The sequence below is a fragment of the Sorex fumeus genome, unplaced genomic scaffold (assembly GCF_029834395.1).
Source record: "Sorex fumeus unplaced genomic scaffold, SorFum_2.1 ptg000086l, whole genome shotgun sequence".
Lineage (NCBI taxonomy): Eukaryota > Metazoa > Chordata > Mammalia > Eulipotyphla > Soricidae > Sorex > Sorex fumeus.
The window spans coordinates 32,296,644-32,323,707 of NW_026606143.1; the positions used below are offsets into that span (position 1 = coordinate 32,296,644).

The 27,064-nt window shown below is 45.0% G+C and overlaps 1 protein-coding gene across 3 annotated transcripts in view; it reads left to right on the forward strand.

Annotated features, from left to right (window-relative positions):
• The window catches only part of SH3KBP1 (SH3 domain containing kinase binding protein 1), a 388,497-nt gene that overhangs the window by 268,281 nt on the left and 93,152 nt on the right, over positions 1 to 27,064 (forward strand). For all 3 annotated transcript variants that reach the window (XM_056131073.1, XM_056131074.1, XM_056131075.1), the window contains one exon: positions 16,021 to 16,115. In XM_056131073.1, coding sequence (XP_055987048.1) covers positions 16,021 to 16,115 — 95 coding nt within the window. The remainder of the gene's footprint in view (positions 1 to 16,020; positions 16,116 to 27,064) is intronic.

Sequence of the window (27,064 nt, forward strand, 5' to 3'; positions counted from 1 at the left end):
TCCAGGGGCACTTCCAGTAAGTCTCTGTTCTTGGGCAATTGAGCTAAGAATTCAATGCGAAGGCCTGGGAATGCAATGCTGCCAGGGCCCCCATGATACCAGGGATTATCTGGGCCATAACCACTAGTGCTTCTTCAGGGCCATAACCACAAATGCTCAGGGGACCATATAGTGCTGGGGATTAAACTGGGGTTAGACACATGCAAGGCTTCTGGAATAATCCCTGGCCCTTCTTCCTGACACTTTAATCCCTGGATTCCAGTCCTGGGTCTATGTTGCCCCACTGTTCTCTTAATAGCCCTTAAATTTTTTGAGGACACTTGTCACCTCAAAATCTTCCCAGAGGCTAGTATTCTCAATTCTAGAGTTGCCAAATAAAATCAAGGGCATGTTTAAGTTTGAATTTCAGATAATCAGCGAGTAAGAGTGCCCCATGCCGTGTTTGTTGTGTATCTGAAAATCAAATTTTACTGGGCATCCTGTAATGTTTTAGTAAAAGCCAGCAAAGCTTCAATTCTGTTACTTATTCCTTTAGGAACTGGGTCATTCTGAATGGACTCCAACATGTCTTTTCCCAGAAACAACTACTTTATTTCCTTCTGGGGATTTCATTTTAGTTTGTTTTCAGCTTCAGATTTCATTATGGGGATAATGTGGACAGATGACTAATCTAACTTGGGAAGCCAAAGATTGAGAGAGGATACATATATATCATTATGACCAATAGAAGAATTAGCATAGATTCATTCTTTTAATTGCAGAATGCTGTACCAGGAACTCCTTTTGCAGTGAAAAATAGTTTTAAGAGCAAATAAGGGTACTTTCTTAAATGTAACAAAATGAATATATGGAACTTGCTAAGCTCAAAATGGTAATTTATGTAAATAAATTCACAGATGATATAGATACAGATGCTGGAGTTCTGACTTAATGTTTATGGTTCAGATGAGATACCTGCCTCCTATCTGCTAATGGTACACTCAGGACTTCAGAACATAGGCAGAAAGCCCTCAAGTCTCTCTAGTCTCTCAAATTTAACCAAATTTGAGTGTTCCAGAATCACCTAGAAAGCTTGTGAAACCATAGATTGCTGAGCCCCACCTCCAGAATTTCTAAGTCAGTAGATCTGGGGCAGGGCCTAGAAATTGTTTTTCTAACAAATTCCCTGTTGCTGCTTTTGGTCTGCAGCCTGCTCTTTCAGAACAACTGTACTGAGCGTGTAAATGTTCCAAAGCGGGAGCTGGTTCTAAATTGATTCTTGTTGGCTGTGGGTTATCAGGCTGAACCCACCTAGGCTCCAAATTCTCCAAGATTCTTGAAAAGCCCTGAATGTTTTTGAAAAACTGGTGGGGGGGGCGGGCTTTCCTAGCTGGTTTGAGGAGTCAGGTGTCTTAAGCTGACTTGGGTTCAAGCACAGCTGCATGAGCCTGACAGTACAGGGTTTGGGCCGAGAGGTGCCAGAGGCCACCAGAGCTCTGCCCAGCAGTGCTGGGGAATCTCAGGGACTTCATGCATGCCAGAAACATTAGCCATTTGAACTCTATCCCTTGCCCCTGTCAGTTATTTTTTAAGAATTGAAAGCTGAGTGAAATTTAAAGAAGGACAACTACTGGATGTTCTCACTTATCTGTGGTACAAGACAAGGGACTGGGAGCTATCAAAGGTGGGCAACCTCGCGGCCTTAGATTATAGAAATGAAAATGCCAGGGAAGTGGAGTTCATGCCCACTTCTGTCAGCTTAATCAGTGGCTGAATAAATAGCAGTACTCCTACATTAAAGGTAAAGTAAAGTAAAGGCCCTCCCGTTGTTCATCGATTTGCTCGAGTGGGCCCAGTAACGTCTCCATTGGAGATTTTGTTGTTACTGTGTTTGGCATATCGAATACATCACGGGGAGCTTGCCAGGCTCTGCCGTGAAGGCGAGATACTCTCGGTAGCTTGCCAGGCTCTCCGAGAGGGGCAGAGGAATCGAACTCGGGTCGGCCATGTTGGCTGCGTGCAAGGCAAACGCCCTACCGCTGTGCGATGCCAGGGAAGGAGAGAAATGAAAGGAAGAAACAAGCAGCTGTGGATAGGAGGTGACACAGGAGCATTGGTCAGAGGTCTTGGATAAGTTGGTGGTAAGGAGGCAGGTGGCTATATATATCAAAATCACTAGAGGCAACATTGCTATAAGCACGGGGCTCAAACTACAATGATTAAACCCAAAAACATGTCTGTTAAGGAAGTGGGTGGGGATGGGAGGAAACATTGGGTCACTGGTAGAGGGATGCTGACACTGCTGGTGGGTTGGGAGTTAGAACATTGTATTCCTAAAAGTCTGTTATTAACAGCTCTGTAAATCGTAGTGCCTACATAAGGTTTTTTTTTTTATAAGAACTGAAAGTTAAACTATTTCTAAAAGCATCTCTCATTGCATAGTAACCTATCCCCCTGTCTTCCATTCAACTGTGCTTTCTGTAGTGGGAACAGTCAACAAGCTGCTAAGTTATGTGAAGGTCATTAGGAAAGTCACTTGGAGGGCTGGAGCAGAGGGGCATGGAAAAGGTGCATCAAACCTCAAAGGTCATTGGAATGTGGTCCCTAGGACAGACTGCTTTCGTGGCATATGACAACCAATAACCTCCACCTACCTGACGTGTGTTTGCAGAAATAATAATCTAAGAAGAGGAGAAATTTTGTTTTTAATGGAAAAAACTTAACAGACGTGAGACTGTTCAACTCTGCCCAGAATAAATAGGACTTTGACTAACTTGTGGGTTGCTTTGGGTTAGGCTGAGCAGGAGGGAACTGAGTGTGTCTTGTATGGGTGAGGGACAAAACAGGATAGTCTGCAGGGGCCCTGGTATGTGGCTTATCATTCAGGGCTCAGGCCTCTGGACAAAAGCACACCCTTGATGCCTTGTCTCCCTTTGTGTTTTATAGAAGATTCCAGTTTGGGGATCTTGCATGAGCAAAGAGTGGGTGGGGATGGGGTGGGGACTTTGCTATGCTTTACTGCTGTGCTGGCCAACAAAAATAGTATGCAGGCCATGTATGTGATTTTATATTTTCAAGGAGCTACAGGAAAACAAGAAAGAGGTGAACCTAAAATTCTTTTGTTTAACTTAGTATAGGGCTGGAGTGATAGCACAGCGGTAGGGCATCTGCCTTGTGCGCAGCCAACCTGGCCGAGCCAGGTTCGATTCCTCCACCCCTCTCAGAGAGCCTGGCAAGCTACCGAGAGTATTCAATATGCCAAACACAGTAACAAGAAGTCTCACAATGGAGACGTTGCTGGGCCCGCTCGAGCAAATTGATGAACAACGGGAGGACAGCTCCTCCTCTAACTTAGTATAATTAAAATATTGCCATTTCAGCATGTAACCTATATAATATTGATCTTCTTTCTCATGTGACATTATCACAACTGGCATGTTTTTCCCATATATGACATATCTTGAGGTGGAGAAGTCATAAGTCATAAGTCAAGTGCATAAGTGGCCATGTATGACCAGTGACCACCATATTGGATGATGTTATTTCAAGATAGTTCTGGGATCTGAGATGGGTTTCCTGGGGTTTGGAAATGAACTGTTTGTAAGTCTTAGCTGCCTTTAGCATCTGGAAGTTCCCTGACTTTATCCCAAGCCCTGTACAGTCTTAAGGTATCTATTAACCACACCCATCACCTGCTCTCTAGATGCATCACAGTGCAGGGATGTACTGTTTGTGGAGTGGTTTTGCTGAGGATGGGTAGTGTATTTTGGTCAAGGGTCAGAAAGCACAGATTCTAGCACCAGTTGTGCTTTCTATCTCAGAGACCTCAGACAAAAATTGTTTTTGTCTAACCTTGTTCTTCATTGTCTTGAAGTTGGGGAGATATATTAGAAAGAACCCAGGTTCTCTCTGCATCTTCATCCTCTTCCATTTCGAAAGCTTCATATTCAGAGTGAAGGTTTCTGCAGTTAAGAAATTGAGGAGCCCAATGGAAGAGACAAAAGGAATAGGTGAGCAATCCAGAGAGAAAACGAGAATTTGTGCATAGGTTGCTAGTAAGTGGCTATTGCTATCAGTGTAGCCTTGAGCCCTACTTACTGACAGACATTTTTCACGGATCCCAAACCAAGAGTTTCTGCAGTCTAATCTAATTATACTTCCTGGCTTTCACTGTAAAGAGTAAATTCTTTTTGAAATTCTTTTTATTTATTTTGGTTTGGGGGACAGTCCCAGCAGTGCTCAGGGCTTACTCCTAACTCTGCACTCAGGGATCACTCCTAATGGGGTTCAAGGGACCATATGGGGTGTTGGCTGCATGCAAGGCAAAGTCTGGGCTCCCATCATTTCTGGGATGCACATTAGTCCAAAGCTTCTAAAACGTTTCCACTCGTGATCCCTTTGTCTCTGAGTTCAACTCAACCCAAAGTATAGTGATACATAAAATGGGTATACAACTCAAACATTTGTAGATAATAAGTCATAAAGAAACTTTTTCAAAGCAAAATGTTTAAAAGCTGCACAATGTAAGGAGCTATGCTCTGGTCCACTCTGAACCCTCTCCATTGGCTGCTTCTGGGTTCTTCTTGGGGAGTAAGGTGAGAGAGGCTCCCAAGTGGTGCTCAGGAAGACCAGATATGCCTCCTGGGAATTGTTGGCCAGCTAGGCTGGTGGTTCATCTTGAGCACCCAAAGCTACAGTGCTGCTGGCATCTCTGGGTCTGGGGGCTACTGGGCCACCCCAGTGGTGCTGTGCCTGAAGCTCTGTCCTATTGCTCAGGCCTCTTCTGGGATTAGGTACCACACTGTGTGCAGGTGGAAGGCCACAGATTACTCACAACCCTGAGCAATGTCCCTGAGCTCGGGAGCCTCTTGGTCTCCTTCCTTCTGGTTGGAATACAAATCTAACCAAAATTGCCCTGCAGTACAGAGAAAAGCTCCTTCTTGCACTATGTCTCCTGAGAATGCTAACATATCAGCCCACACTGGGATTGGGTTATGAGAAGTCAGGGCCGGGATGTGACTCAGTAGTCAAAAACTTATTTTGTATGTTGCAAGGCCCAACATTCGATCCCCGGCACCATCACTATCACTGTCACTGTCATCCCGTTAATCATTGATTTTCCTCGAGCAGGCGCCAGTAGCGTCTCCATTTGTCCCAGCCCTGAGATTTTAGCATCATAAACTTTATGCTCTCTCTCCGCGGATGCGGCATGCCAGCTGGGTGTCCTTGGGGATAATGGTGACACGTTTGGCAGGGAACGCACAGAGGTTGGTATCCTCGAAGAGCCCCACCAGGTAGGACTCGCATGCCTCCTGCAATGCCATGACGGCCGAGCTCTGGGAGCACAGAATGGTGTTGAAGTCCTGCGCTTTCTTGCTCGGGCCAGTAGCAGTGTTGCTTCTTCATGCCGCCTGTAGCTGGTGTGCTCTTGCAGGCCGCCTTGACGGCTACCTGCCTGCGGGGCGCCTTCCCGCCAATTGACTTGCGTGCTGTCTACTTAGTATGAGCCCTCTAGTTCTTCCCAGCTCAGCTGGAGACTCCTTCAGGGTTAGGGAGATGAGACCCATTTTAGCTACTGTTGTTAGCATATTTGGTACATCACGGGTGGCTTGCCAGGCTCTGCCATGGGGACTGGATACCCTCAATAGCTTGCCAGGCTCTCGGTGGCGGGGATGGAGGCTTTTGGGGCGATCTCTGGCACTATATACACAAAAATTGTGAAGAGTTATAATGATTCAGAGAAGGTTTGTGAGAGTATTTTCTGAGTGAGAGTGAAACTTGGCTAGTCAGGATTTATTTGAATAGCTTACATCGTATCCCCCTCCAATAAAGATTTTATAATATTGAAATTCATCTGAAACGCATGCTGGGAGACAGATTGCTATAATGTTTTTAACAAGAGGAGAGCTGTCTAAATATTCATAAATGAAGTACCCTGAAGTTCTTCTGGCTCACCACATCTGCTGTTTCTCTTTCTCACTAAAACTGATGCCCATTTGTATACTTGGTAGCAACGTAGCACTGCCCTCCCATTGTTCATCGATTTGCTTGAGTGGGAACCAGTAACGTCTCCATTGTGAGACTTGTTGTTACTGCTTTTAGCATATCGAATATGCCAGGGGGAGCTTGCCAGGCTCTGCGCTGCGGATGGGATACTCTTGGTAGCTTGCCAGGCTTTCAGAGAGGGGCGGAGGAATGGAACTCCGGTCGGCATGTAAGGCAAACACCCTGCCCGCTGTGCTATCTCTCTAGCCCATTTTTTGGTGTGTGTTTGTGTGTATCCATGGTGGGATAGAAAAATAGCCCCAAACTAAGGGCTAGTTAGCATCTTTCTGTGCAAATAATTTCATCTTAAGATTGGAGAGTCTTAGAGAAACCAGTTGTGCAGGTGGGTTAGGCGAAAATAATCCTTGAACGAATTTGTGCAAAGGCTTCCTGAAGAAGTGATGTCCGTGGGACTGAGGCTCACCTGCACTGTGTTCAGGACACATGTGCCACCTCTCATCAAGTGATCGCTGACTTGCTTTCTCAGAGTTGTCCCCTGTGATGGTCGCACATGGTGACTGTTGCTCCCTCAAGGTGGGTCTGCATCTTCAACTTCATATTCTTACCACAAAAACCAGAAAAGTGCCTTGTACTTAGTGGGCACATTACTAAATGGTGGTTAGAATGATCTACATTACATTAGACCAGGCACTGGAGTACTTTCTGAAAGCAGTGTATGGGGCTCGAGTGATAATACAGTGGAGAGGGCACTTGCCTTGCACGTAGTGGACCCAAGTTCAATGCCCAGAATCCCATATGGTCCCCTGAGCCCGAGAGGAGTAACCCTGAACACAGAGCCAGTACTAACCCCTGAGCACTGCTGGCTATGATACAAAATATAAAACAAAATAAAAGCAGTGTATTCATCGTGAATCCCCTTTTCCAATCACAGTCACGAGAAAGAGAAGCAGTACACTTTCGTTGCCAGAAGAATCAAGTTTATTTGGGGCTTCCAAGGGGTTTTCAGTGATTTCTAGTATTTCATGGGCTTGCCAGGTCAATTAGTCATTCAACCCTCTGCTCTTCCCCATCAGTCATGAGTACTGTGCCAATAAAGCTTATTGTGTTTATTGGGGGAAGGCCAGGCAAGAGAACTGGGGGATCCCCCCATCACATCAAAGGCTAAGGGGGAGTTAGAGATGGGGAGATGTGGGGGATGGGTGAGATTGAAATGAAGTTGGGTTCTTTCATTTTATTATTGAATCACCATGATATACAGTTACTAAAAGTTGTTCATGACAGAGTTTCAGTCATACAATCTTCCAACACCTGTCCCTTCCCCAGTGCACATTTCCCACCACCAATATCCTCAGTTTCCCTCCTCCCCCTCACCCCGCCTGCCCTCAATGACAGAAATTTTTCTTCTCTCTCTCTCTCTCTCTCTCTCTCTCATTTTCCTTTTATCACTGTGGTTTGCAATATTGTTACTGAAGTATGTCATGCACATCACTTTCCCTCCTTTCAGCCCTCAGTTTTTGTCCAGAGTGATCATTTCCAACGATCATTGTCCTAGTGGCCCCTTCTCTGTCCTCACTGTACTCCCCCTTGGTAGCATCTGATTGGCTCAAAGCAGAGTAGAATTCAGAGACACCCCGGTTCTGTTTCTTTACGCCACCCTGCCCAGTGAAAGTGGTGCCAGAACCCCTTGAACAGGCTCTCTGCTGCTGTAGGAAGTCCATACCGCACTCTGCGTCCAAGTGACTGTCTCTCCCCCCTAAGAGTGAGCCATTTTGTTCACACAAACACAGACCAAGCAGGCAGGCTTTCCCAGAAGCTGTGCAGTGGAGCATGTGCTCTCTGGGAGTCAGGAAGCAGGAGGCACACAAGCAAAGACCGGTAGGCCCCCAGCAGCTGTGAGAACTCTTCCCCGCTTGCCTTGCAGATGCGAATGTTCCAATATCAACTTTCTCTGTCCCTGCCCAAATTTGCTTCCTATTTAAACAGGTGACGTGAAAACGGAAGGGGTAGCTTCACTGTTGCCTCTCACCTAGGAGCTTTGATCTTGTCTTCATGTCCTCCCTTCCTGTCACCCTGAGGACTTCCTTTCCTCCCAAAGACCTTCTTCCCCCCCCCCCCCCATAATCTTCTTATCTGAGCAGTACAAAGTGCTGTTCAGAGGAACTGAGATCTGGTCCATGCCAGAGAACAGAGAGTCTTTGCATTTCAGACTTTCATTTCCTCTTTTAGAAGAAAAAGAAATGGTGATGGTGCCCCGAATCGAACCCATGTATGTCAGGCATGCGCTTTAGCACTCAGTCACATATCCTTGTTGCTACCATTCCCCCAGTTTTCCTTTATTTCCTTGAGGGCTCCCAAGCAGTGCTCAAGAGGTTCAGGGGTGGGTCTTTGCCGGTATTAATTAGCTAACTGGACCAATTCAATCCTCAGGTCCAGCAGAACTGGGGGCCACCAGGGCTACTCCAACAGTGCAGATTTTCTTTTTTTGTTCCATTTTTTTTCTTTTGGGGTCATACCCAGCAATGCACAGGGGTTACTCTTGGCTCATCCACTCAGAAATCACCCCTGGCAATGCTTGGAGGACCATATAGGATGCTGGGAATCGAACCTGGTTTAGCAGCGTGCAAGGCAAACACCCTACCCTCTGTGCTATGGCTCCAGCCCCCTCTTTCTTCTCTTAAAGAATCCAAGGTTTCATAATTCATTGCTCTGAAATGATCGGAAGTGTCTTGCTCCCAGCCACAGCCTGGGTGAGAAGTGATGGCTGTGAGTGGGGATTGTTATCAGCTTCTGTGTGATGAGAAGGGCTGAGCTGGAGCTGCACCCTGGTGCTGTGTGTTCCGTGTAGGCTCCCCATCTGGCCGCAGTATGGGTCAAGGCTTCTTCCCCTCAGCAGCATCACTCTGTGGCCCAGATCATTGTCTGGGGCCTGACCCGTGCCCACCAGTCTCTCTCCCCTCCACTTACTTCATGCCAAGACCACTTGCTCTCCTTGGAGCTGTGAGAGCCGCAGATGTCTTTAGACATTGCCATTGCCCCCTGGGGGGCAAACTCACCCCAGTTCTGAACCACTGGTGTGGGCTGAAACAAGCGCCCCGCCGCCTCCAACACACTGCTAGTCCCCGCTGCCAGGCGCACACTGGCTACTCAGTTAGTCTGCCAGGGTCAATGGAGAACCCGGTCTGCATGTCTCCCCCTACCATGAGCTCCATGTCCCCAGAAACCAGCCAGGACACCATATCCTATCTGCATAAGTCACAGGGCACACCCAGTCTTGCACCGCTATCACGTTGTTCACCCCTGCCCCCCTTCCCCAGGTCCAGGTCCCCAAAGGTGTTTTGATCCTTCCTAGCGTTGAATCTTCCTAATAGCTATGGCTGCATCAGTGGGTCTCACTATGTGGGCCCAGATCCACTTCCACACCCCATGGGAACTATTTGGAAACGCTGAGCTCCAGACCCTACCTGCCTCCTATGGAAGTAGAAGCCCCAGAGGTTCTAGTTTTTTCCAAGCCTAGTGCTGATGCTCAAGTGTGACGGCCACTGAGCCAATTGGATGCTTCTGATATTTCCTGTTGCTGTGAGTCGCAGGCTTTTGAGTCACAGGTGGAGGCTGGGTCCCACCGGGAGAGCTAGTGATTGGGATCCCCAACGAAGGGTTCTGGGCACACAGCAGGGGAGCAGGTGATCCAGCTCTTTCTCACTTGGACTGTCGTGGGAAACACCTTTTGCATCTTTTTCCTCTGGTCTGAGGCTCAGAACCCTGAACACTGCCCAAGGTGGCGCTCCTCATCAAGAAGGGCCCCTAAGTCTCTCCTGGGAGAAATGATCTTCCATTTATGGAATGCTGATGCCAGAGTCAAATGCTTCAGTCTCTGCGGCTCCCCGTTTCCCTTGTCAGGGGTCTTGCAAGCATCCTTTTGATGATCAAGGAGTCATCAGCTCCTTGAGAACCAGACTACTCGCAATCTCATCTCCTTTGTCCTCAGAGCGATAGAAGCCACCGCCTTGTTGCAATACCAACATTCAAGAGGTCAGAAAAACCTAAAGGTCATAGCACCTAGCCAAACATCACAAACCTGAACAAGCCTCACAAACATGGAGAGTCTGTATATAGGATTGACTTCACATGGGTCTCCCTCCATGTGCTGCAAAATTTTAATGTGTTTTGTGGTTGGGGACAGTTGCAGTCCAGCTAGGGGATGCCACATAGTAGTAGACACGCTACACTTAATGTAGTACATACAGAGCATTTCCTTTCAATATTTCTCTCCCTGGGGCTTCTGGATAAGGGACTGTGAACAGTTGTTTCTCAGATAATATTTGTATATTTAAGAGACTCATATTTTGAGGGCCAGTGAAATGACTCAGAGGACTGGGGTTCATACGCAGGAGCTCAGATTTGATCCCCCACACTACATGATCCCCCAGATGCCATCAGGTGTACCTCCCCAAGAAATTAATTACAAGGTAAAAGGTAAAGGTCTTCCTGTTGTTTATCAATTTGCTCGAGCGGGCCCAGTAACGTCTCCATTGGAGACTTTGTTGTTACTGTGTTTGGCATATCGAATGCGTCACGGGGAGCTTGCCAGGCTCTGCCGTGCGGGCAAGATACTCTCGGTAGCTTGCCAGGCTCTCTGAGAGGGGCGGAGGAATCGAACTCGGGTCGGCCATGTTGGCTGCCTGCAAGGCAAACGCCCTACCGCTGTGCAATTTCAAGCTTGGGGGTCAGAGAAATAGCTCAAGTGGCTGAGCTCATCCCTGGGATGTGAGAATGCCTGAAATGAATTCCCAGTACTGAGCCCCATCATATACCCGCTGTCAAAGCTTTGCTAAGAATGGTGGTTTTATTTTTAAAATTTTTGCAGATACTGATATTGATGAAAGTAGTAGACATCACGGAACTTGATACATTTTTTTTCCTCCTGGAAAAAGAGTTCTTGACATGACCTGGTAGTTTCTGCCTCTGCTCAAAATTCTGGAAAGCTTCCTAGCAGACTCTATGACACATGTTTTAAAATGGAACCCCAATAATAAATTTAATGCCATTTCCTGATGTGTGTGTATGTTTTGCTTGCCAGTGCATTAATTTTGTTAGTTCTGCTTTCATTTCTTTAAACTAGAGGATATTTTTGTTTGTTTATATGAATAGATTATAAAACCAGCCTAAGAGACCCAAATGGGTTATAGGCATGTGAGTTCAGTTTCTTAACCGATCTGTTTTTAATCACATGCATTTCTAGAACCTTAAACATGAAAATAATGATGTTCTTCTGGAGAGGGGTGAGAAAGCATAACTACAGTTCTTGGTGGTTTTATTTATTTATTTATTTATTTGGTATTGGGGCCACACTTGGCAGTGCTTAGGGCTTACTCCTGACTGCACTCAGGGATCACTCCTGGTGGGCTTAGGGGACCAGATGGGAAACCAAGGATCAAACTGGGGTGGGCCACATGACAGGCAATTGCCTTACCTGCTGTACTGTCGATCTGACTCCTACTTCTTGGTCATTTTAATAGAGTAAGATTTTCCTGTTGCCTTTGTCTAAGCATTAAAATTGGAGAAAGCCAATTCTAAAGAAGTTCAGGGGCCCCTGACCTGAAATAGGGCACTGGCCCAGGTCCTGGAACCTCCTAGTACATTTGCCCCATACCTTTCAGTGTATGTCAGTGGTGGTTCACCCTTTTTTGGGAAGAAACATTGTTGGTTTTTTCAGATCCCTAAAGGACTCTGACACAAAATGAGAAGAACTGACTTTGTTCGTCAGTCTGATGCTAATTCAGTATTCTGGGTTTTGTGTTAATCATTCTAAAGGAAATATAAAGAGAAAATCACCTCAGTCACTTGATAAATTGCACCTTTGTTTCTTTCTCTGTGTGTATTTATTCCTATTTGATCGTGGGCTAATTAAATGCCTCTAATTGATGAATAGATGGAAACGTCTGCCTCCAAAAATTAATTTCATTCCTTCTGCTCCTTCTATGTCTGCAACTCATTTAAAAATTTGAATCTTTTCACATCCCAGAAGGCTTTGGAATTGCAGTCTTCAAGACCTATCAATTGCCCCCTCTTTTGTGAGGACTCTTCTGAACTTAGTGCTGCCTTTCTCTAAAACACAATACTCCATCATTGTGAGTTTATGCTATTCATGTGTTTGTCTTTTATTCCTATCATTTCTTTTCTCCTGCCTTTCTGTTAGCATTAGCTTGTCACTTCAAGTGAAGATGGGGGGGGGGGGGGCGTTAGTCCTTCTTAAATCATTTTACACCCTGGATCCCTTTTTTGCCTGAGAAATGCAACACTGGGTTATGCTGCTACAAACACCTCAGATTCATAATATGGTTGATTTCGAATTAAGATTTGGTCATTGCACATTCAGCAAGATCTTATTGATGCCACATTTCCCACAATTCGCACATTCAGTTACACAGCCCCATGTGGGGCCACAACCCATAATTTAAAAAGCTAGCCCTGAGAGATAGTACAGTGGGTAGGATGCTTCCCTTGCACACCTCCGACCAGAGATCAATTCCTGGTACCACATCTGGTCTCCCAAGCCCTTCCAGAAATGATCTCTGAGCACAGAGCCAGGAGTAACCCCGAGCACTGTCAGGTGTGTCAAAATTAATTAGTTAATTTAAAACTAGGATCAGACTGACTTGTGTATCACAGGCCCAAATACTGATAATATCTGTTTTATAGTGGTGACTCAATAAAAATTGGATTTTAAGTAAAAGCCTATTCAAATGTTCTAGAGGAAGGAACAAGAAATGTCCCTTTTCTTTTACCAAGTTCCTTCATGACATAGTGTCTCCTACTTTCAGGGATAAACACTGTCCTGATCACTCATAGTGGTAAGCAGTAGAGTTTTATTAAGTTGGGTAACAAGCAATCCAGAGACAGGCTTTCTGAAATTGGTTAATGTCAGAAATCTCCACACTGTCAGAGCTCAGGGTTACCCTCCTCTGTAATTTTCTTGACTTTCCTTTTATGGCAGAAATAGGACTTTAATGGTGGCAATCCTTGTTCTTTTTACCAACAAGGATAAAACCAGGCTGAATGTATAAGAGCAGGGAAACTCCCATCTTTATTTCTCTGCTTTAATCCAGGAAACCAGTAAAACATCCCCACCCAACTGCAGGTTTTTCTCTCGCATCTCATTAGCTGGAAGTAGATCACATGCTCATTACTGAACCTATCACCCACACAGAGGAGTGGGACAAACATTCTTTGTCTCGACATACTTGATTCATGCCCAGAGCTGATGGAGAGTGCTCTGTTCTTGAATGCAATGCCTGAACACATTAGGATTCAGTGCACTGGGAAGTTAACCAGCACCTCAGTTAACCAGCACCCTCAGTTGATGAAAAGGAGCAAAACCATGGCTTGGTCCTTTGTTTTGTTGACCACATGTGTCTTAAGTTGTTTATAAAGCATCTCCATAGTTTTGATGCAATGAAGTCTTTCTTTTTACAGATGGGGGCTGGGGCGCAGAGAAGGGCTCTTAAGTGGTGCTCAGGAGACCTGAGGTCCTCTTTCCTCAATTCTTGACTTGCTGGGCCTGTAGTTCAGCACAAAGATGCAATAGTGTTCTGGCCCTCTTGGTGTTGGGGATACCCCGGGCCATCCCAACAGTGCTTTAGGGGCCTACATAACCAGAACCTGTGATGCTTGGGGGCCTCTAGGGCTATACCTGCATGGGTGTGTGCAATATATGATACTAGTGATTATGGTGGAGTTAGCTCGATGCAAGGTCATATACTGCCAGCCCTGTACAATCTCCCTCTCAGCTCACCCCACTCACCACCACCTCCACCAAAGAATTATTCTTAATTCCCCATCTCTGCAGAATAATGTTTCAGTATTGTGTGCCTTGAAGTTGGGTGGTCATATTTAACTAGCAAAGTTGTAGGAAAATTGGTAAGGAGCTGTCACTATCCAATTTAAAGTTGTTTTACGTATTCTGAGTTTGGAAAGTTTACTACTACCAATTAAAGAGAGATGGAATGTTGGTAGCTATGTGAACCTAAAAATATTTAGGCAAAATGTGATGTGGTTACTAGTGCATGTTGTACCTCTCAGCAAAGGAAATAAAAGGCAAAAGTGGCAAATTGTACATAGGATGAAAGGTTTCCAGCACTAGAGTATGACTGTCATTGATTGCTTCAAATAATTGGACAGAAAGCAAAAGCATCCACAGAGAAACATTTATGTCTCACTCTCTTTGATTCTCCTCGTCTTCCTTTATCCCCTCTGTACAATATATTATAGCTAGACCAGCTCTAAGCCACAGGGTGTGTTTTATTGATTTTTAATTGTCTGTCTTCTGTGTCATTGAGTGGTACCCACTTTTCAGCAGTATAAACTGTAGTCAGGACAGATAATTAATACTTTTGTATATAGCTCTAAGTTTTGATCTATGATCAGGAAGTGGCCCAATCCTTGAAAAATATTTAAGGCCATTCAAAGCCATTAGGATCATTGACTTTGATATAGAACAATAGGTCTCTATCCCAGTTCATACTAAGTTTGTTGAATTTGCCTTTCACCTCTATCCTGAGTTATCAAACTCTAGTTTTCCAAGTTTTAAACTCCAAAATGCCTTATAAAATTGTTCACTTGCCTTCTATACTGTTGTTTTTATGTAGAGATTTGACATCAGACAGGCCTTCAAAAACATATTATTTAAGGCATATTTAAACTTATTTTTAGGAACCTCAGTGTTCTTCCATCTCTGCTGAGGGATGATAAATATTTGTTGGTAAATAGCCCTCTCTGTGAATAGGCAGGTTCCCAAACAGAGAGGCCAAGGGACATATTTATACAAGTTCTGTTTAGCCTCTCCTGTATGTGTGTGTGTGTGTGTGTGTGTGTGTAACATATTTGTATTTGTTGCCAGTATTTGTTGATTATTTGTTTGCACATAAACACATCAACATCTGTCTCTTAAGATGGACCATTTTGGAGTCTTTAACTTTGATTTAAGCACCATATTGGCTTTATAACATATACAGATACATAGTTCCAGATTTAGTGATGCATAGAAAGCAGTGCTGAAGGAAAACATGTAAACTTGGGAGGGGTTATGTCAGGAAACAGGCTGAGACAGGCTACATCCAGTGATACTCGGCAGCTACTTCTGACTCAGGAGTAGTCTCTGGTGGGACTCAGGGGGCCACACACAGTGCTGTATATCAAACCAGCGTGAGCCACATGTAAGGTAAATGCCTTAACCCCAGCACTCTCTCTCCAGCTCTGCTCTCTGTATATTATATCTGCTTGTGCATGCACCAAAAGCAATACAAAATGGTATATGAAATAAAGGGAATTAGTTTACTCCATGGCTTGGAGGCCAGCCACACACGCTAGGGGAAAAGTCAGCTCAGATAGAGAAGGGAGCACCAAATAAAGGGTGTTGGCAGGATCCTCCCAGGATGGGGGATGCATGCTGAAAGTAGACTATAGACCGAATATAATTCTCACTCAGTGCTTCTTTTGGAAGCCACAGCACCCAAAAGGAGAGAAAGAAGAAAAGGGAATGCCCTGCCACAGAGGCAGGGTGGGACAGGGGAGATGGGGGGTGTGAGGGATACTGGGATCCATGGTGGTAGAAAATGGGCACTAGTGGAGGGATGGGTACTTGATCATTGTATAACTGAAACCCAAGCACAAAAATTTGTAGGTCTACAACTGTACCTCATGGTGTTTCACTAATAAAAGTTAAAAATAAAATAAAGGGAATTAAAATTCACTTATGCATTTTCCGGAGAACAGAAAGACCTTTTCTGCTTAATCAAGGCAGGCAGTAGCATTTCATGACACTGCATAATTTATGAGGGGAAACAATGATGTGAATGCATATAAGGTCATGATGAGCAATCTGGGTTAGTTTTCTGAAGTGCCTCTTTCTCTGAATAGTAATGGTATGCTCTCTGCTAAGTGTGTTTCCTTTGGAAGTCTGTGAGAAAGAACATGCTCTCCTGAGCCAATTGCTTTGAGAAAATGATTGAAATCTGGTGTTTTCTTTTCTTCTTACAGCCAAGGACTACTGCAAAGTAATATTCCCATATGAAGCACAGAATGATGATGAATTGACAATCAAAGAAGGAGATATAGTCACTCTCATCAACAAGGTAAGCACAATAAGGTGAAAAATCTGTGGCGTGTTGACTGGGTTGGACAAATTTTTTTAAGCTCTGGATACCCCTCATTGTCATGGTCTGGAACTCCTGAGGCGTCTTTATCTTTGGTCTTGATGTGGCTAAGTCCAATGTATCCAGGTGAGTAAATGAACTTGAAAATTGAGTAGATTCAGTTTGCCTGGGAAAAAGCTGGCAGATTTCCATGGCGCTGCAGAAAGCGGCTGTCCCAGAAGAGCTAGCTCAGAAGGCAGCCTCCTTGGATGGATATCCCACCTTCCCAGCAGCTCCTTCTGCCAAGCGCTGTCAGAAATTATCCAAGGATGCCCTTTAAAAAGGCAGGTCATGCCTCATAGGCAGAAAACGCTTCAAGAATGTTTGCTGTTCAGATCAAAGTCAGGTAGCATGCCTGGGAGAATTTTGCCTGTCTTGTTTGGGCTAAGGTCAGATGATTTTGTTATCATTACTAGCAGAGCCCTGTAAACATACAGAGATCTATAATATCTGTGTGAAGTGATGCAGCTTCACAGGGCCTGGGCGGGGTACTGTGGGTGCTTTTATGCAACGTACTTGCCAGGTGGGTGGTTGAAAGGCATATTGTCTACATGATGCCTGGAATAAGGAAGTTCTCTCTGAAGTACTGGGTTTTTATGATGGCTGACTATGATGCCAAGCTGAGTAGTCTTCAGTGTAAGATGGATTCAAGGGACTTAGCATGGGTGTGACTGGGACCCATCATGAGTACTTTCACTCTTTTGGGGCTACAAAGATTGGCATTCAAAAGGGAGTGAGAACAGGGCTTAGGGTGGAAATAAGACTGGATACCACTGCCTCTGACCATTACTGAGAGGGAGGGAACATGATCTTGCCTTCCCCCCAGACTCCCACCCCAAGATTTTTTTTTACCTTGGGGCCATTATCATCAAGGATGGTTTCCTTTAAGAAGCAACTGTAGAGGTTGTGTGTTCTAAGGGCCAGACCCCAAAGGTAAAGTAGCTTGCTCAAAGGTCAAAATATTTTAGGTGGTGAGCTGGCCCACTCCATTCAAAAATTGTGCAATAGACTATACTAAGGGTACCCTTCTGGAATAACCAATTGTCCCCCATCTTCGCTGAGCCCCATAGGACATATCCAACCTCCTAACCTGTAAAATTTTCTCCCCTACTTATTTCAAGCACATAGAATAAGAAAATTGCTGGACATGCCGGAGGCATAGTACAGTGGGTAGGGTGTTTGCCTTACACAGCTAACCTGGATTCGATCTCCAGCACCACCCTGTGCCCACCAGGAAAGCCAGGAGTCAGCCCTGAGCATAGCCAGGTGTTGCCCACCAGTTTTTTAAAAAGGTTGTTGGCTATGTGGAGCATAATACACATAAGGCTTTAATTAGCACATCTGTTAGATTCCTATAGGAATCCTCCGTTATGGAGAAGATGTCCATGGTCCCCAGTGGATGCCTGAAAGTCACTGTAGTACTGAATATTATTCATGCTATATTTTAATGTATAAACCAGGCACATAAGAGATGAATAGCAACATCAAATAATAAAAGGGAACAATTATAATGATTGTCCATAATAAAGATTGCATGCATGTAGCCTCTTTCTCTGCTGGGAAATATTTTGGAGTGTGAGTATGGGGGGACTGTAAAGGAGAGTGGGTAGCAGACAGTAAAAACAGTCTGCATGAAAGGGCGTTTCTCTACAGCAAAAGTGCTACGGTGCTTTCCCTTGATGATCAAGCAATGTGGGAATTAAATTGCTGCCATTCTTTGCCATGGGTGGAGAAGGTACATTTTCCTGTTTACGTTTAGAGGGAACAGCCTCTTTTTATTTGAAAATCAGCCAATAATATTTTGTCAAAACTGGGGCAAAAAGAGCCTTCTTTTTCTTTCTTCATCAAATTCTTCTCCCTTAACGTATTATTATATTCCTGTCCTTGCCACGTGACCATATATAAGAGCCCATTCTTCTTGATGATTTCCTTTCTACCTCACCTGCTGAGGTTCTGTCTAAAGAAAAAAAAAACAATTGGTTTTCTAAAGTGCTCTGTCTGAAGGAACCAGGCAGATGTGGAAAGCTACTTCAGCCATACCCTCGGGGTTTCATCACTTAACTCTAGGAGACCTGGAGCAGTTCACAGATGCTAATAGTGCATTTGCAAAGTGCTCACAGATGTTAACACTGCATTTGCAAAGTTGATCCTCCAGATACTGCCACACGGAATCCCTTAACTTGATCCTGCTTCTCAGGCCAGGACTACCTTGGCATTTTAATTTTCTTGATAGATTTTTCTTCTTTCCAATGTTTATGTATGCACCATAATTTCACAATATGTTCGGCTTGCAAGGTCCCAGCTCCTCACCCTCACCACAGTCCACTTCCCTCTGCTAATGCCTCGAGGTCCTTGCATACTTCCACTTCCTTGATTAAGTGGATGGAAAGTAACTAAAGACTGTGTGTACGTGTGTGTGTGTGTGTGTGTGTGTGTGTGTGTGACATCTTGGGCATTTGGGAGGTGAGATGCATTAATCACCCAACAAAATTAAAAGCATTAACATGATTATAAACATGTGCCCATGGCATTAAACACTCCCCTTGCTCTTATCTGCCGCAGCAATGAGCCCACAGCACTAGAACCTGCATGCAGTCCCTGGTGGACCCAGTCCTAGGCTGGTATTTGTACCCCTTTTCCCCTCTAGCACCCAGCTCCTCTTTTTTTTTATCATCCTCTGACAGCCCTTGACAGTTCTTTATTCCAACACAAATCTTGAGTCATTTTCTGCTCCTTGACTGAGAACCTACTAGATTTTCTTGGCACCCCTCTTCCAAGCAGTCTGGCCTCACAGTGGCTTCCCGACCTTGGTGCTCATCATTGTTTAGTAAGAGCACTGCAAAGAGCAATGCCAGCTGTCCTGAGATGTCCCCATCCTGCTCATGTATCCTCCCTGGCTTGGACCAGACCATGATGCTGATGCCTGGGGTACCCTCTATCTGCTCACACCTGCTTTCTGTAGAGCTAAGAGCATGACCAGTATTAACTTGGGCTGCATCACATACTTAGGCCCTTTGGGCTTTGTTGCCTAAAGCAAGTCCATTGTGCTTTTTAAATGTCTGTTTTCTTCTTATTTCCTGTGTTCTGTCTTATCAAGTCTCTCTCTCACTGGCACTTCTTCAGAATTGGGACTTCTATTCCCCTGAGATATCCACTGCACCTGGCTCTAGCACTGCTGTTTATTGGAAACAGAATGTGAGATGGGTAGATGCCACTGGCCTCTGAGCTTAGCTGAACAAAGGTTTAAAGCCCGGCTCCACGATTTTGGGTTGTGTGTCTTTGAACATGTCTCTTAGGCCCTCTGATTCTCAGTTTCCCGAGTGATGAAACCCACCTCATGGACTTCCGTCAAGATTACAGTCCTGTGTGCAAAGGGCCTTCATGCAGGGAGGGGGCTACCACTGGGACCCGTAATCCTTGGAATTATCACTTCAACCTTGGCAGCTTTCTCTGACTTTAGAAATGGGAATGGAAGAGCTCTCGGGGATGGGCTCCCTGCACTGTTGAAGTGAGAATGCCATGATATAACTGGAGCAGAGCACTGGAACACAGTCGTCCCATTGTTCATCAATTTGCTTGAGCGGGAACCAGTAACGTCTCCATTGTGAGACTTGTTGTTACTGTTTTTGGCATATGGAATATGCCACGGGGAGCTTGCCAGGCTCTGTTGTGTGGGTGGGATACTCTTGGTAGCTCGCCGGGCTCTCCAAGAGGGACGGGGGAATCAAACCCGGGTCGGCCACATGCACGGCAAATGCCCTACCCACTGTGCTATTGCTCCAGCCCGCCATGATATAAAGTCACTAAAAATAGAGGAAAAGTGGCCAGAGAGATCGTACAGTGTATAAGGTTCTTGCTTTGCGTGTCTGAATGCTGACAAGGATTTGATCTCCAGCATCCCATATGGTCCCCTAAGCACTATCAGGAGTGATCCGAGAGCCAGGAGTAACCCTTGAGCATCAACGGATCTGGCAAAAAGGAGGAAAATGTACCAGAAGGGGGTTGAGTTCACAGCAGGTGATGTTTTGGCAAGAACTTGTAAAGGAAGCATGCTGTATTTGGCCTGCTCAGAGTGGGAAAATTGGAATCTGAAAACATCATACCCTGCTTGCAGTGATGAAAAATTCTTTCCCCTAGCTCTGAGTTCAGGGATGGCACAGAATTTCATTCGAGTGATTGTTGCACTCTTCATATTGTAAAGTGACTCAATTTCCTGGGATACTTAGAATGTGAGTTTTGATATGCTTCTTTAGTCTGTGGCTGATTTGAGACCAAAGACCCGAGTTCACTGTTTTCTAAAGTGGAAAGCTTTCATCATAGAGATTTTTCTATTTACCCCAAGTTCCAGTGATGTTTTTCTTTATAGTCAATTAAGGTGGTTTCCCTGAGCTCTGCTTTTTCTCTGCTGTGCCAAAAGTCACGGGGCATGTTGCCCTCATTTTGAGTCCTAGATTGTCAGTTTATGTAGCTTTCTAGAAAATGAGTCAGTTACCTTAAGTGGATGCCTGAAAATCCACTCCAAAATAATGTACAAAGACCTGAACTATTTGTGTGTGTTCCTGGAAACTAGGATGAAATGTGGTAACCGGAATGGTTTGTTTTCTAGTTTATTTATAAAGAATTCTTGTGGATTCAGGAACATTGCCACTGTACAGAACACACCTGTGTTTAGCTTTTATTTCCAGACACTCAAAATTAGTCCATGCCCCACCTTCCTGACTTGTGCTCCGGGTGTGTTTAAAAGGGTTCAGAACCCTCTGTGTCTGCTCTCCAGCTCGGAGGCACTGAAGAAGGGAAGAGAAAGAGAAAAGCTAGGTGAGAAGCTTGGCTGGAAAGTTCATCACCATGGACAGGTTGACAGAGATGCTCCTTTCCATGGCCCAGCCGTGGAGAGAATCCATGTTTCTGCCCTTGGTTGACAGCAGCATCCCAGCCTCGGTAGGAGCTTACTCTTCCCAGCACCCCCGAACTTGGGAGGAGGGACTTCCCATTTTTTCTCTAAAAAGGCCCTCTTTCATGACTGCCCTTGACCCTTCACAAAGCAGTTTTGTGTGCTGATGGCCAAAGACTTTCCCCCCATTTCTTTATGCTTATGTCTATTGGACACCATCAGGGCAGGTGCATCTTTTCAAAAAAATTGTATTGAATCACCATGAGATATAGTTACAAGCTTTCATGTTTGAGTTACAATCATACAATGATCAAACACCCATCCTTCCACCAGTGCACATTCCCCACCACCAATATCCCCAGTATACCCCCCCTTTCCCACCCTCCCCCTGCCTCCATGGCAGAATATTCCCCATACTCTCTACTTTGAGGCATTATGGTTTGCAATGCAGATAACTGAGTGGTTATCATGTTTGATCCTTTATCTACTTTCAGCACACCGCTTCCATCCCTACTGATTCCTCTAACCCTCATTTTCTTAGTGATCCCTTCTCTATTCCATCCAGGGCAGGTGCATCTTAAAGAAAACCAGGTTAGATAGACATTGAACTTCACTTATCACTTAATCACTTAATCCCCGTTATTCATCGATTTATTCGAGCGGGTGCCAGTAACGTCTCCATTCATCCCGGTTGCGTGCTAGCGTAGCCCAATGGTATCTGTTCGTTTTAGGAACATGTAGAGCCTCAAACCGATCATTTAGGGTCTTGACGAAGAAGTCTGACCATCTTATAGGTGGGCGTCCACGTGATCTTTTGATGTCTCGTGGAATCCAATCAGTAATGGCTCTAGTCCAGCGGTTGTCTGTAAACCTCATTACATGTCCAGCCCATCTGATTTTTGATGTCTTGGCAAATGAGACAGCGTCCCTGATTCTTGAGCGTTGACGAAGATCAGAACTCCGGATTCTATCTCTCATTTGAGTGAATCGTGATATTCCAAGCATAGTTCTTTCGATTCCTCTTTGAGAGACATTGAACTATGAGATAAAAAAATGCAAACTGGGTTTTTGCCTCTTCTTAGGGCTATGTCAGACCAGGGAGTCCAAATGTTGTATAGTAGATCAGCAGATCAGCAGTGGGGGTTGCTTAGTCCAGCTGGCATGGGCACTGCCTTCATGGGTGCCCTCCCTCTTTCTCTTAACAGTGATCAGGTATTTCACTTAATACTAGATTCAGGGTGGAGAAATGGCCCTAAGAGCCATAGTATATGCTTTGCATGTGCACGCCTTGGGCTTGGTCTCCGACACTACATAGTCCTCTGAAAACCATGAGGCATATCTATGGAGCACAGAGCCCGAAGGAGCCCCTCAGTACTGCTGGGTGTGATAAAAAAAAAACTCCAGATACTAGACTGATAGCACCATTTACTTCTGGGTCTGGGAGCCCTGACTGCCACTTCCCGAGACTCAGTCACTGCAGCCCTGTGACTTAGGGCTTTGACTCAGTCACTGCAGCCCTGTAACTTAGCCCTGTGACATGGCACTTTGCTAAGAAGGGGCTCACAGCAGGTCAGTGACAGAGGCATCTCCTGCCCCTGAAATTGGGGCTAAGCAGGATGGTGCCACCTGTGTGTCCTGTGCAACCCTCAGGTACTTGTGGTCATTGGGTCAGTCCCCAGAGGGGACTCTTGTCTATTCATTGAGTAGACTGGCTTACCCTGCTTTTGGTGCCCATGTTTCTCATCCAGAGTCAGGATCCTCCATGACCCTGTGGTTCCAACTGTCACTTCTCCAGAGATGGAATGATCGTGTGGAGGCAATGGGGGGCCCAGCTCAGGGTTAATGCTATTGCCTGGTGTGCCCAAAGCCGAAGTTCTCTCCCATTTATGACTACCCGTGCACATGGATTTGACCATCTTCCTTTTTTATAGAGACCTCCCTAGCAGTCACTCTGAGGTGTCAATCAGTCCTTGTGGCTATGGGGTTCCCCAGGGCTATACCTGGTGGCATTCACGGGCACCCAAGTGACAGGTTTCAAACTTAGGAACTTGGCATGCATAAAGTACAAGCTCTAGCATTTGGGCTGTTTCCCTGGCCCCTTGCCTTTCTCTTCTCTCCTGGTGCCAGTTTTCTGTCTACTACCATAAGAAGAAATAGGAAAAGAGGAGAGAAGGAGAGACAGACAGTCCTAAGCTCCTTCTTAAGTCTCACGGTCATGGTCCTCCCATTGTTCATCGATTTGCTCGAGCGGGCCCAGTAATATTTCCATCGTGAGACTTGTTGTTTCTGTGTTTGGCATATTGAATACGTCATGGGTAGCTTGCCAGGTTTTGCCGTGCGGGCAAGATACTCTCGGTAGCTTGCCGGGCTCTCCGAGAGGGGTGGAGGAATTGAACCTGGCTCGGCTGGCCGGCTGCACGCAAGGCAAATGCCCTACCGCTGTGCTATTGCTCCAGCCCTTCTTAAGTCTATTTATGATTATATATTCTTTCATTTGTTCTAAATTTACTTTCCCTTCCTGCCTCCCTCCCATTAATTGATTAATTGAAACATTGATTCACGTAAAAAAAATAGCTTCAGACTTGCTTGCTGCTTCCTACCCCACAGGAAGGAAGGAAGGAAGGAAGGAAGGGAGGGAGGGAGGGAGGGAGGGAGGGGAAGGGGAAAGGGAAGGGGAAGGGGAAGGGGAAGGGGAAGGGGAAGGGGAAGGGGAAGGGGTGGACTACAGGATGCTCAAGTAAGCATCTCAGGTTGGTATAAGAAAAGCCATCAGCCGAATCGATTTCTGGCCTCAACCCATTCCCTCTGAACTGCTGGGGCTTTTTAACAGCGCTAAAACACCAGGATTAAATGTGGCCACAGGGTGAGGAGTAAATTAGCAGGTGTCACCCTGAAAATGATGACACTCTGACAGACCCATTAGGACATGTTTTCTGAGTGAATGAAGAAGTTAAGCATAGGTTTGGGATCAGCTGGTTCCACACACATTTGAAAAATGTCAGTGTTCAGCCCTTGAGTCATTTATGTTCCAGGATATCAGAAGTTTGTGCAAGATGGCCTGTTTTATTAGACCGCATGTGTTCGTTCTCCCTGCAGCCGTCAGAATAGGTCTCCTTCACAGAGCGTCATAGGCTCCTAGTGGTACAACCCATTGCTGGTTCTTTTCCTCTTTAGAGTTATAAGGACCCTGGGACAATTGAATAAAATTGGAATTACCTAAATGCATTTAATCACAAATCTTTTGAATCGAGGGAGTGGGAAATAGTACAGCTGTTAGGGCACATGCCTAGTGTGCACGTGACCCAGATTTGATTCCTGGCACCACCTGATTACCCAAGCTCTACCTGGTAGAAGCCCAGAGGCCCCCAGTACTACTGGGGTGGCCTAGATATCCATGGCACTGAAAACCCCTGGCACTGATATTCAGCCTCCTTGCCTGATGGACAGTGGTGCTTCCAGGCTTCCTGAGCACCGCCTGGGAGCATACAATCCTCCTCCAATAAAACCTCTTCTAAGTCATGAAATTTGCATACAAGTGGTACTACATGGAAAGTATCATGCTAAGCGAAATGAGTCAGAAAGAGAGGGACAGACATAGAAAGACTGCATTCATCTGGGGAATATAAAGTAACAGAATAGGAGACTAACACCCAAGAATAGCCGAGATAAGTACCAGGAGGTTCACTCCATAGCTTAGAGGCGAGTCACACATGCTAGGGGAAAAGGCAGCTCAGATAGAGAATGGAGCACCAAGTAAAGGGTGTTGGGAGGATCCTCCCAGGATGGGAGATGCGTGATGAGAGTAGACTATAGACTGAACATGATTGCCACTCAATGCCTCTTTTGCAGACCACAACACCCAAAAGGAGAGAGAGAACAAAAGGGAATGCCCTGCCACAGAGGCAGGGGGGGATGGGGGGATGGGGAGCGGGAGGGATACTGGGATCAGTGATAGTGGAAAATGGGCACTGGTGGAGGGATGGGTACTCGATCATTGTATAATTGAAAGCCAAGCACAAAAATTTGTAAGTCTACAACTGTGCTTCATGGTGTTTCACTAATAAATTTTTTAAAAAAACTCTTCTGATTGAGCTTCTTCACCATCATACACAGCCAAAAATTAACTAAGCATTCTAAATGTCTGACTTGAAGTGGAAAACCATTGCCATCCCTAATAGTTGGAAAAAATCAGCCCCCAAGTTCTGATGGTCCCAATTATAGATTTTTCAGCCAGATGATTTGCAACAGATGCAAAGCCCCGGCTTTGTGAGCCGCTGCAGATTAGATAAAACCATCACTAGGTTTCCTGGATCTCTCACCCAAATTATCCTCTCACTGCGGAGGGCTGTGTTTTGGTGGCCAGTCACCGTGACCCCTACGACATCATTTCAGACTGCATCTTCCTGCCACAAAAAAATTCGAGGCACTGTTCTCTGTTTATTTTCCTCTGTTTTCTATTTTCTACCTCTCTGCTTGCTGAAAGGGCTGCGGTGGGGAGTCAATGAGGTGTTGTGGTTGAAAGTGCTTTAGAAATGTAAAAGGTGAATTCTGGCTATTGCGAGGCTGTTATAAAGGAAGAAGAGGAGAAGGAACAAGTTGTTCTTTCATGGCATCTTGAACTGTTCTGAAATTGAGGCCAGTACTTTCCCTGAAGTTCCCAGTTATTATGTATGTTCGCTTTTCTAAGGGCAGAGGTTATTTATTATAGCTGAATAGCCCTGACTCTGCTCTTTACATTTCCGTTTGCATTTTATTATACTTTTCTAAGATGGAAAGTAGCATGGGATATGCTTTTAAATAATACTGTAACTTTTTGAGGAATGTCCATATTGTTCTTCAAAAAGGCTCGTCCGGTTGGCATTCCCATCAACAATGAAGGAGAGTCCCTTCCTTCCCACATCTGTGCCAGCACTGATTGCTCTTTTTGATGTGTGCCAGTCTCTGGGGTGTGAGATGATATCTCATTGTTGTTTTGATTTGCATCTCCCTGATGATTTGCGATGTAAAGCATTTTTCAGGTGTCTTTTGGCCATTTGTATTTCTTCTATGAGGAAGTATCAGTTCATTTCTTCTCCTTGTTTTTTTGATGGGGTTGGATGCTTTTTTCTTGTAAAGTTCCACCAGTGCATTATATATCTTGGATATTAACCCCTTATCTCATAATAATTTTTAAATTCTTTTTACCGATCTGTGTGCTGTCTTTGCATCGTGGTCATTGTTTCTTTTGAAGTGCAGAAGCTTCTTAGTTTAATGTAGTCCCATTTGTTTATCTTTGCTTCCACTTGCTTGGTCAGTGGTGTTTCTTCTTTGAAGAGGCCTTAAGCTTCATGTCATGTAGCACTCTACCCACATTTTCCCTCCATGTGCCTTATAGATTCAGGTCTGATATTGAGGCCTTTAACCCATATTGAGCTGACTTTTGTGCCTGGCATTAGAAAGAGATCTGAATTCATTTTTTGCTTGTAGCTACCCAGTTTTCCCAGCACCACTTGTTTGAGATGCTTTCCTTGCTTCACTACATAGTTCTTGCTGCTTTATCAAAGATTAGGTGATCATGTATTTGAGGGTCAGTGTCAGGATATTTGAACCTGTTTCATTGATGTGTGGGTCTGTCCTTATTCTAATACCATGCTATTTTAATTACTACCACTTTGTAGTACAGTTTGAAGTTGGAGAAGGTGATGTCTCCTATATTTTTTCCCCAAGGATTAGTTTATCTATTTGTGGGGGTGAATATGAATGTCAGGAGTGTTTGATCTATTTCTCAAAAAGCTATAAATTGAGTTTCCATACAACACAGCAATACCACTTCTGGAAATATACCCCTGAGGCCCAAAAACACACAAAAGAAAAGCCATCTGCACTTTTATGGTTATTGAAGCACTATTCACAATAGCCAGAATCTGTTTTTTTTAAATTTTTATTAGTGAAATACCACGAGGTACAGTTGTAGACTTACAAATTTTTGTGTTTGGGTTTCAGTTATACAATGATCGAA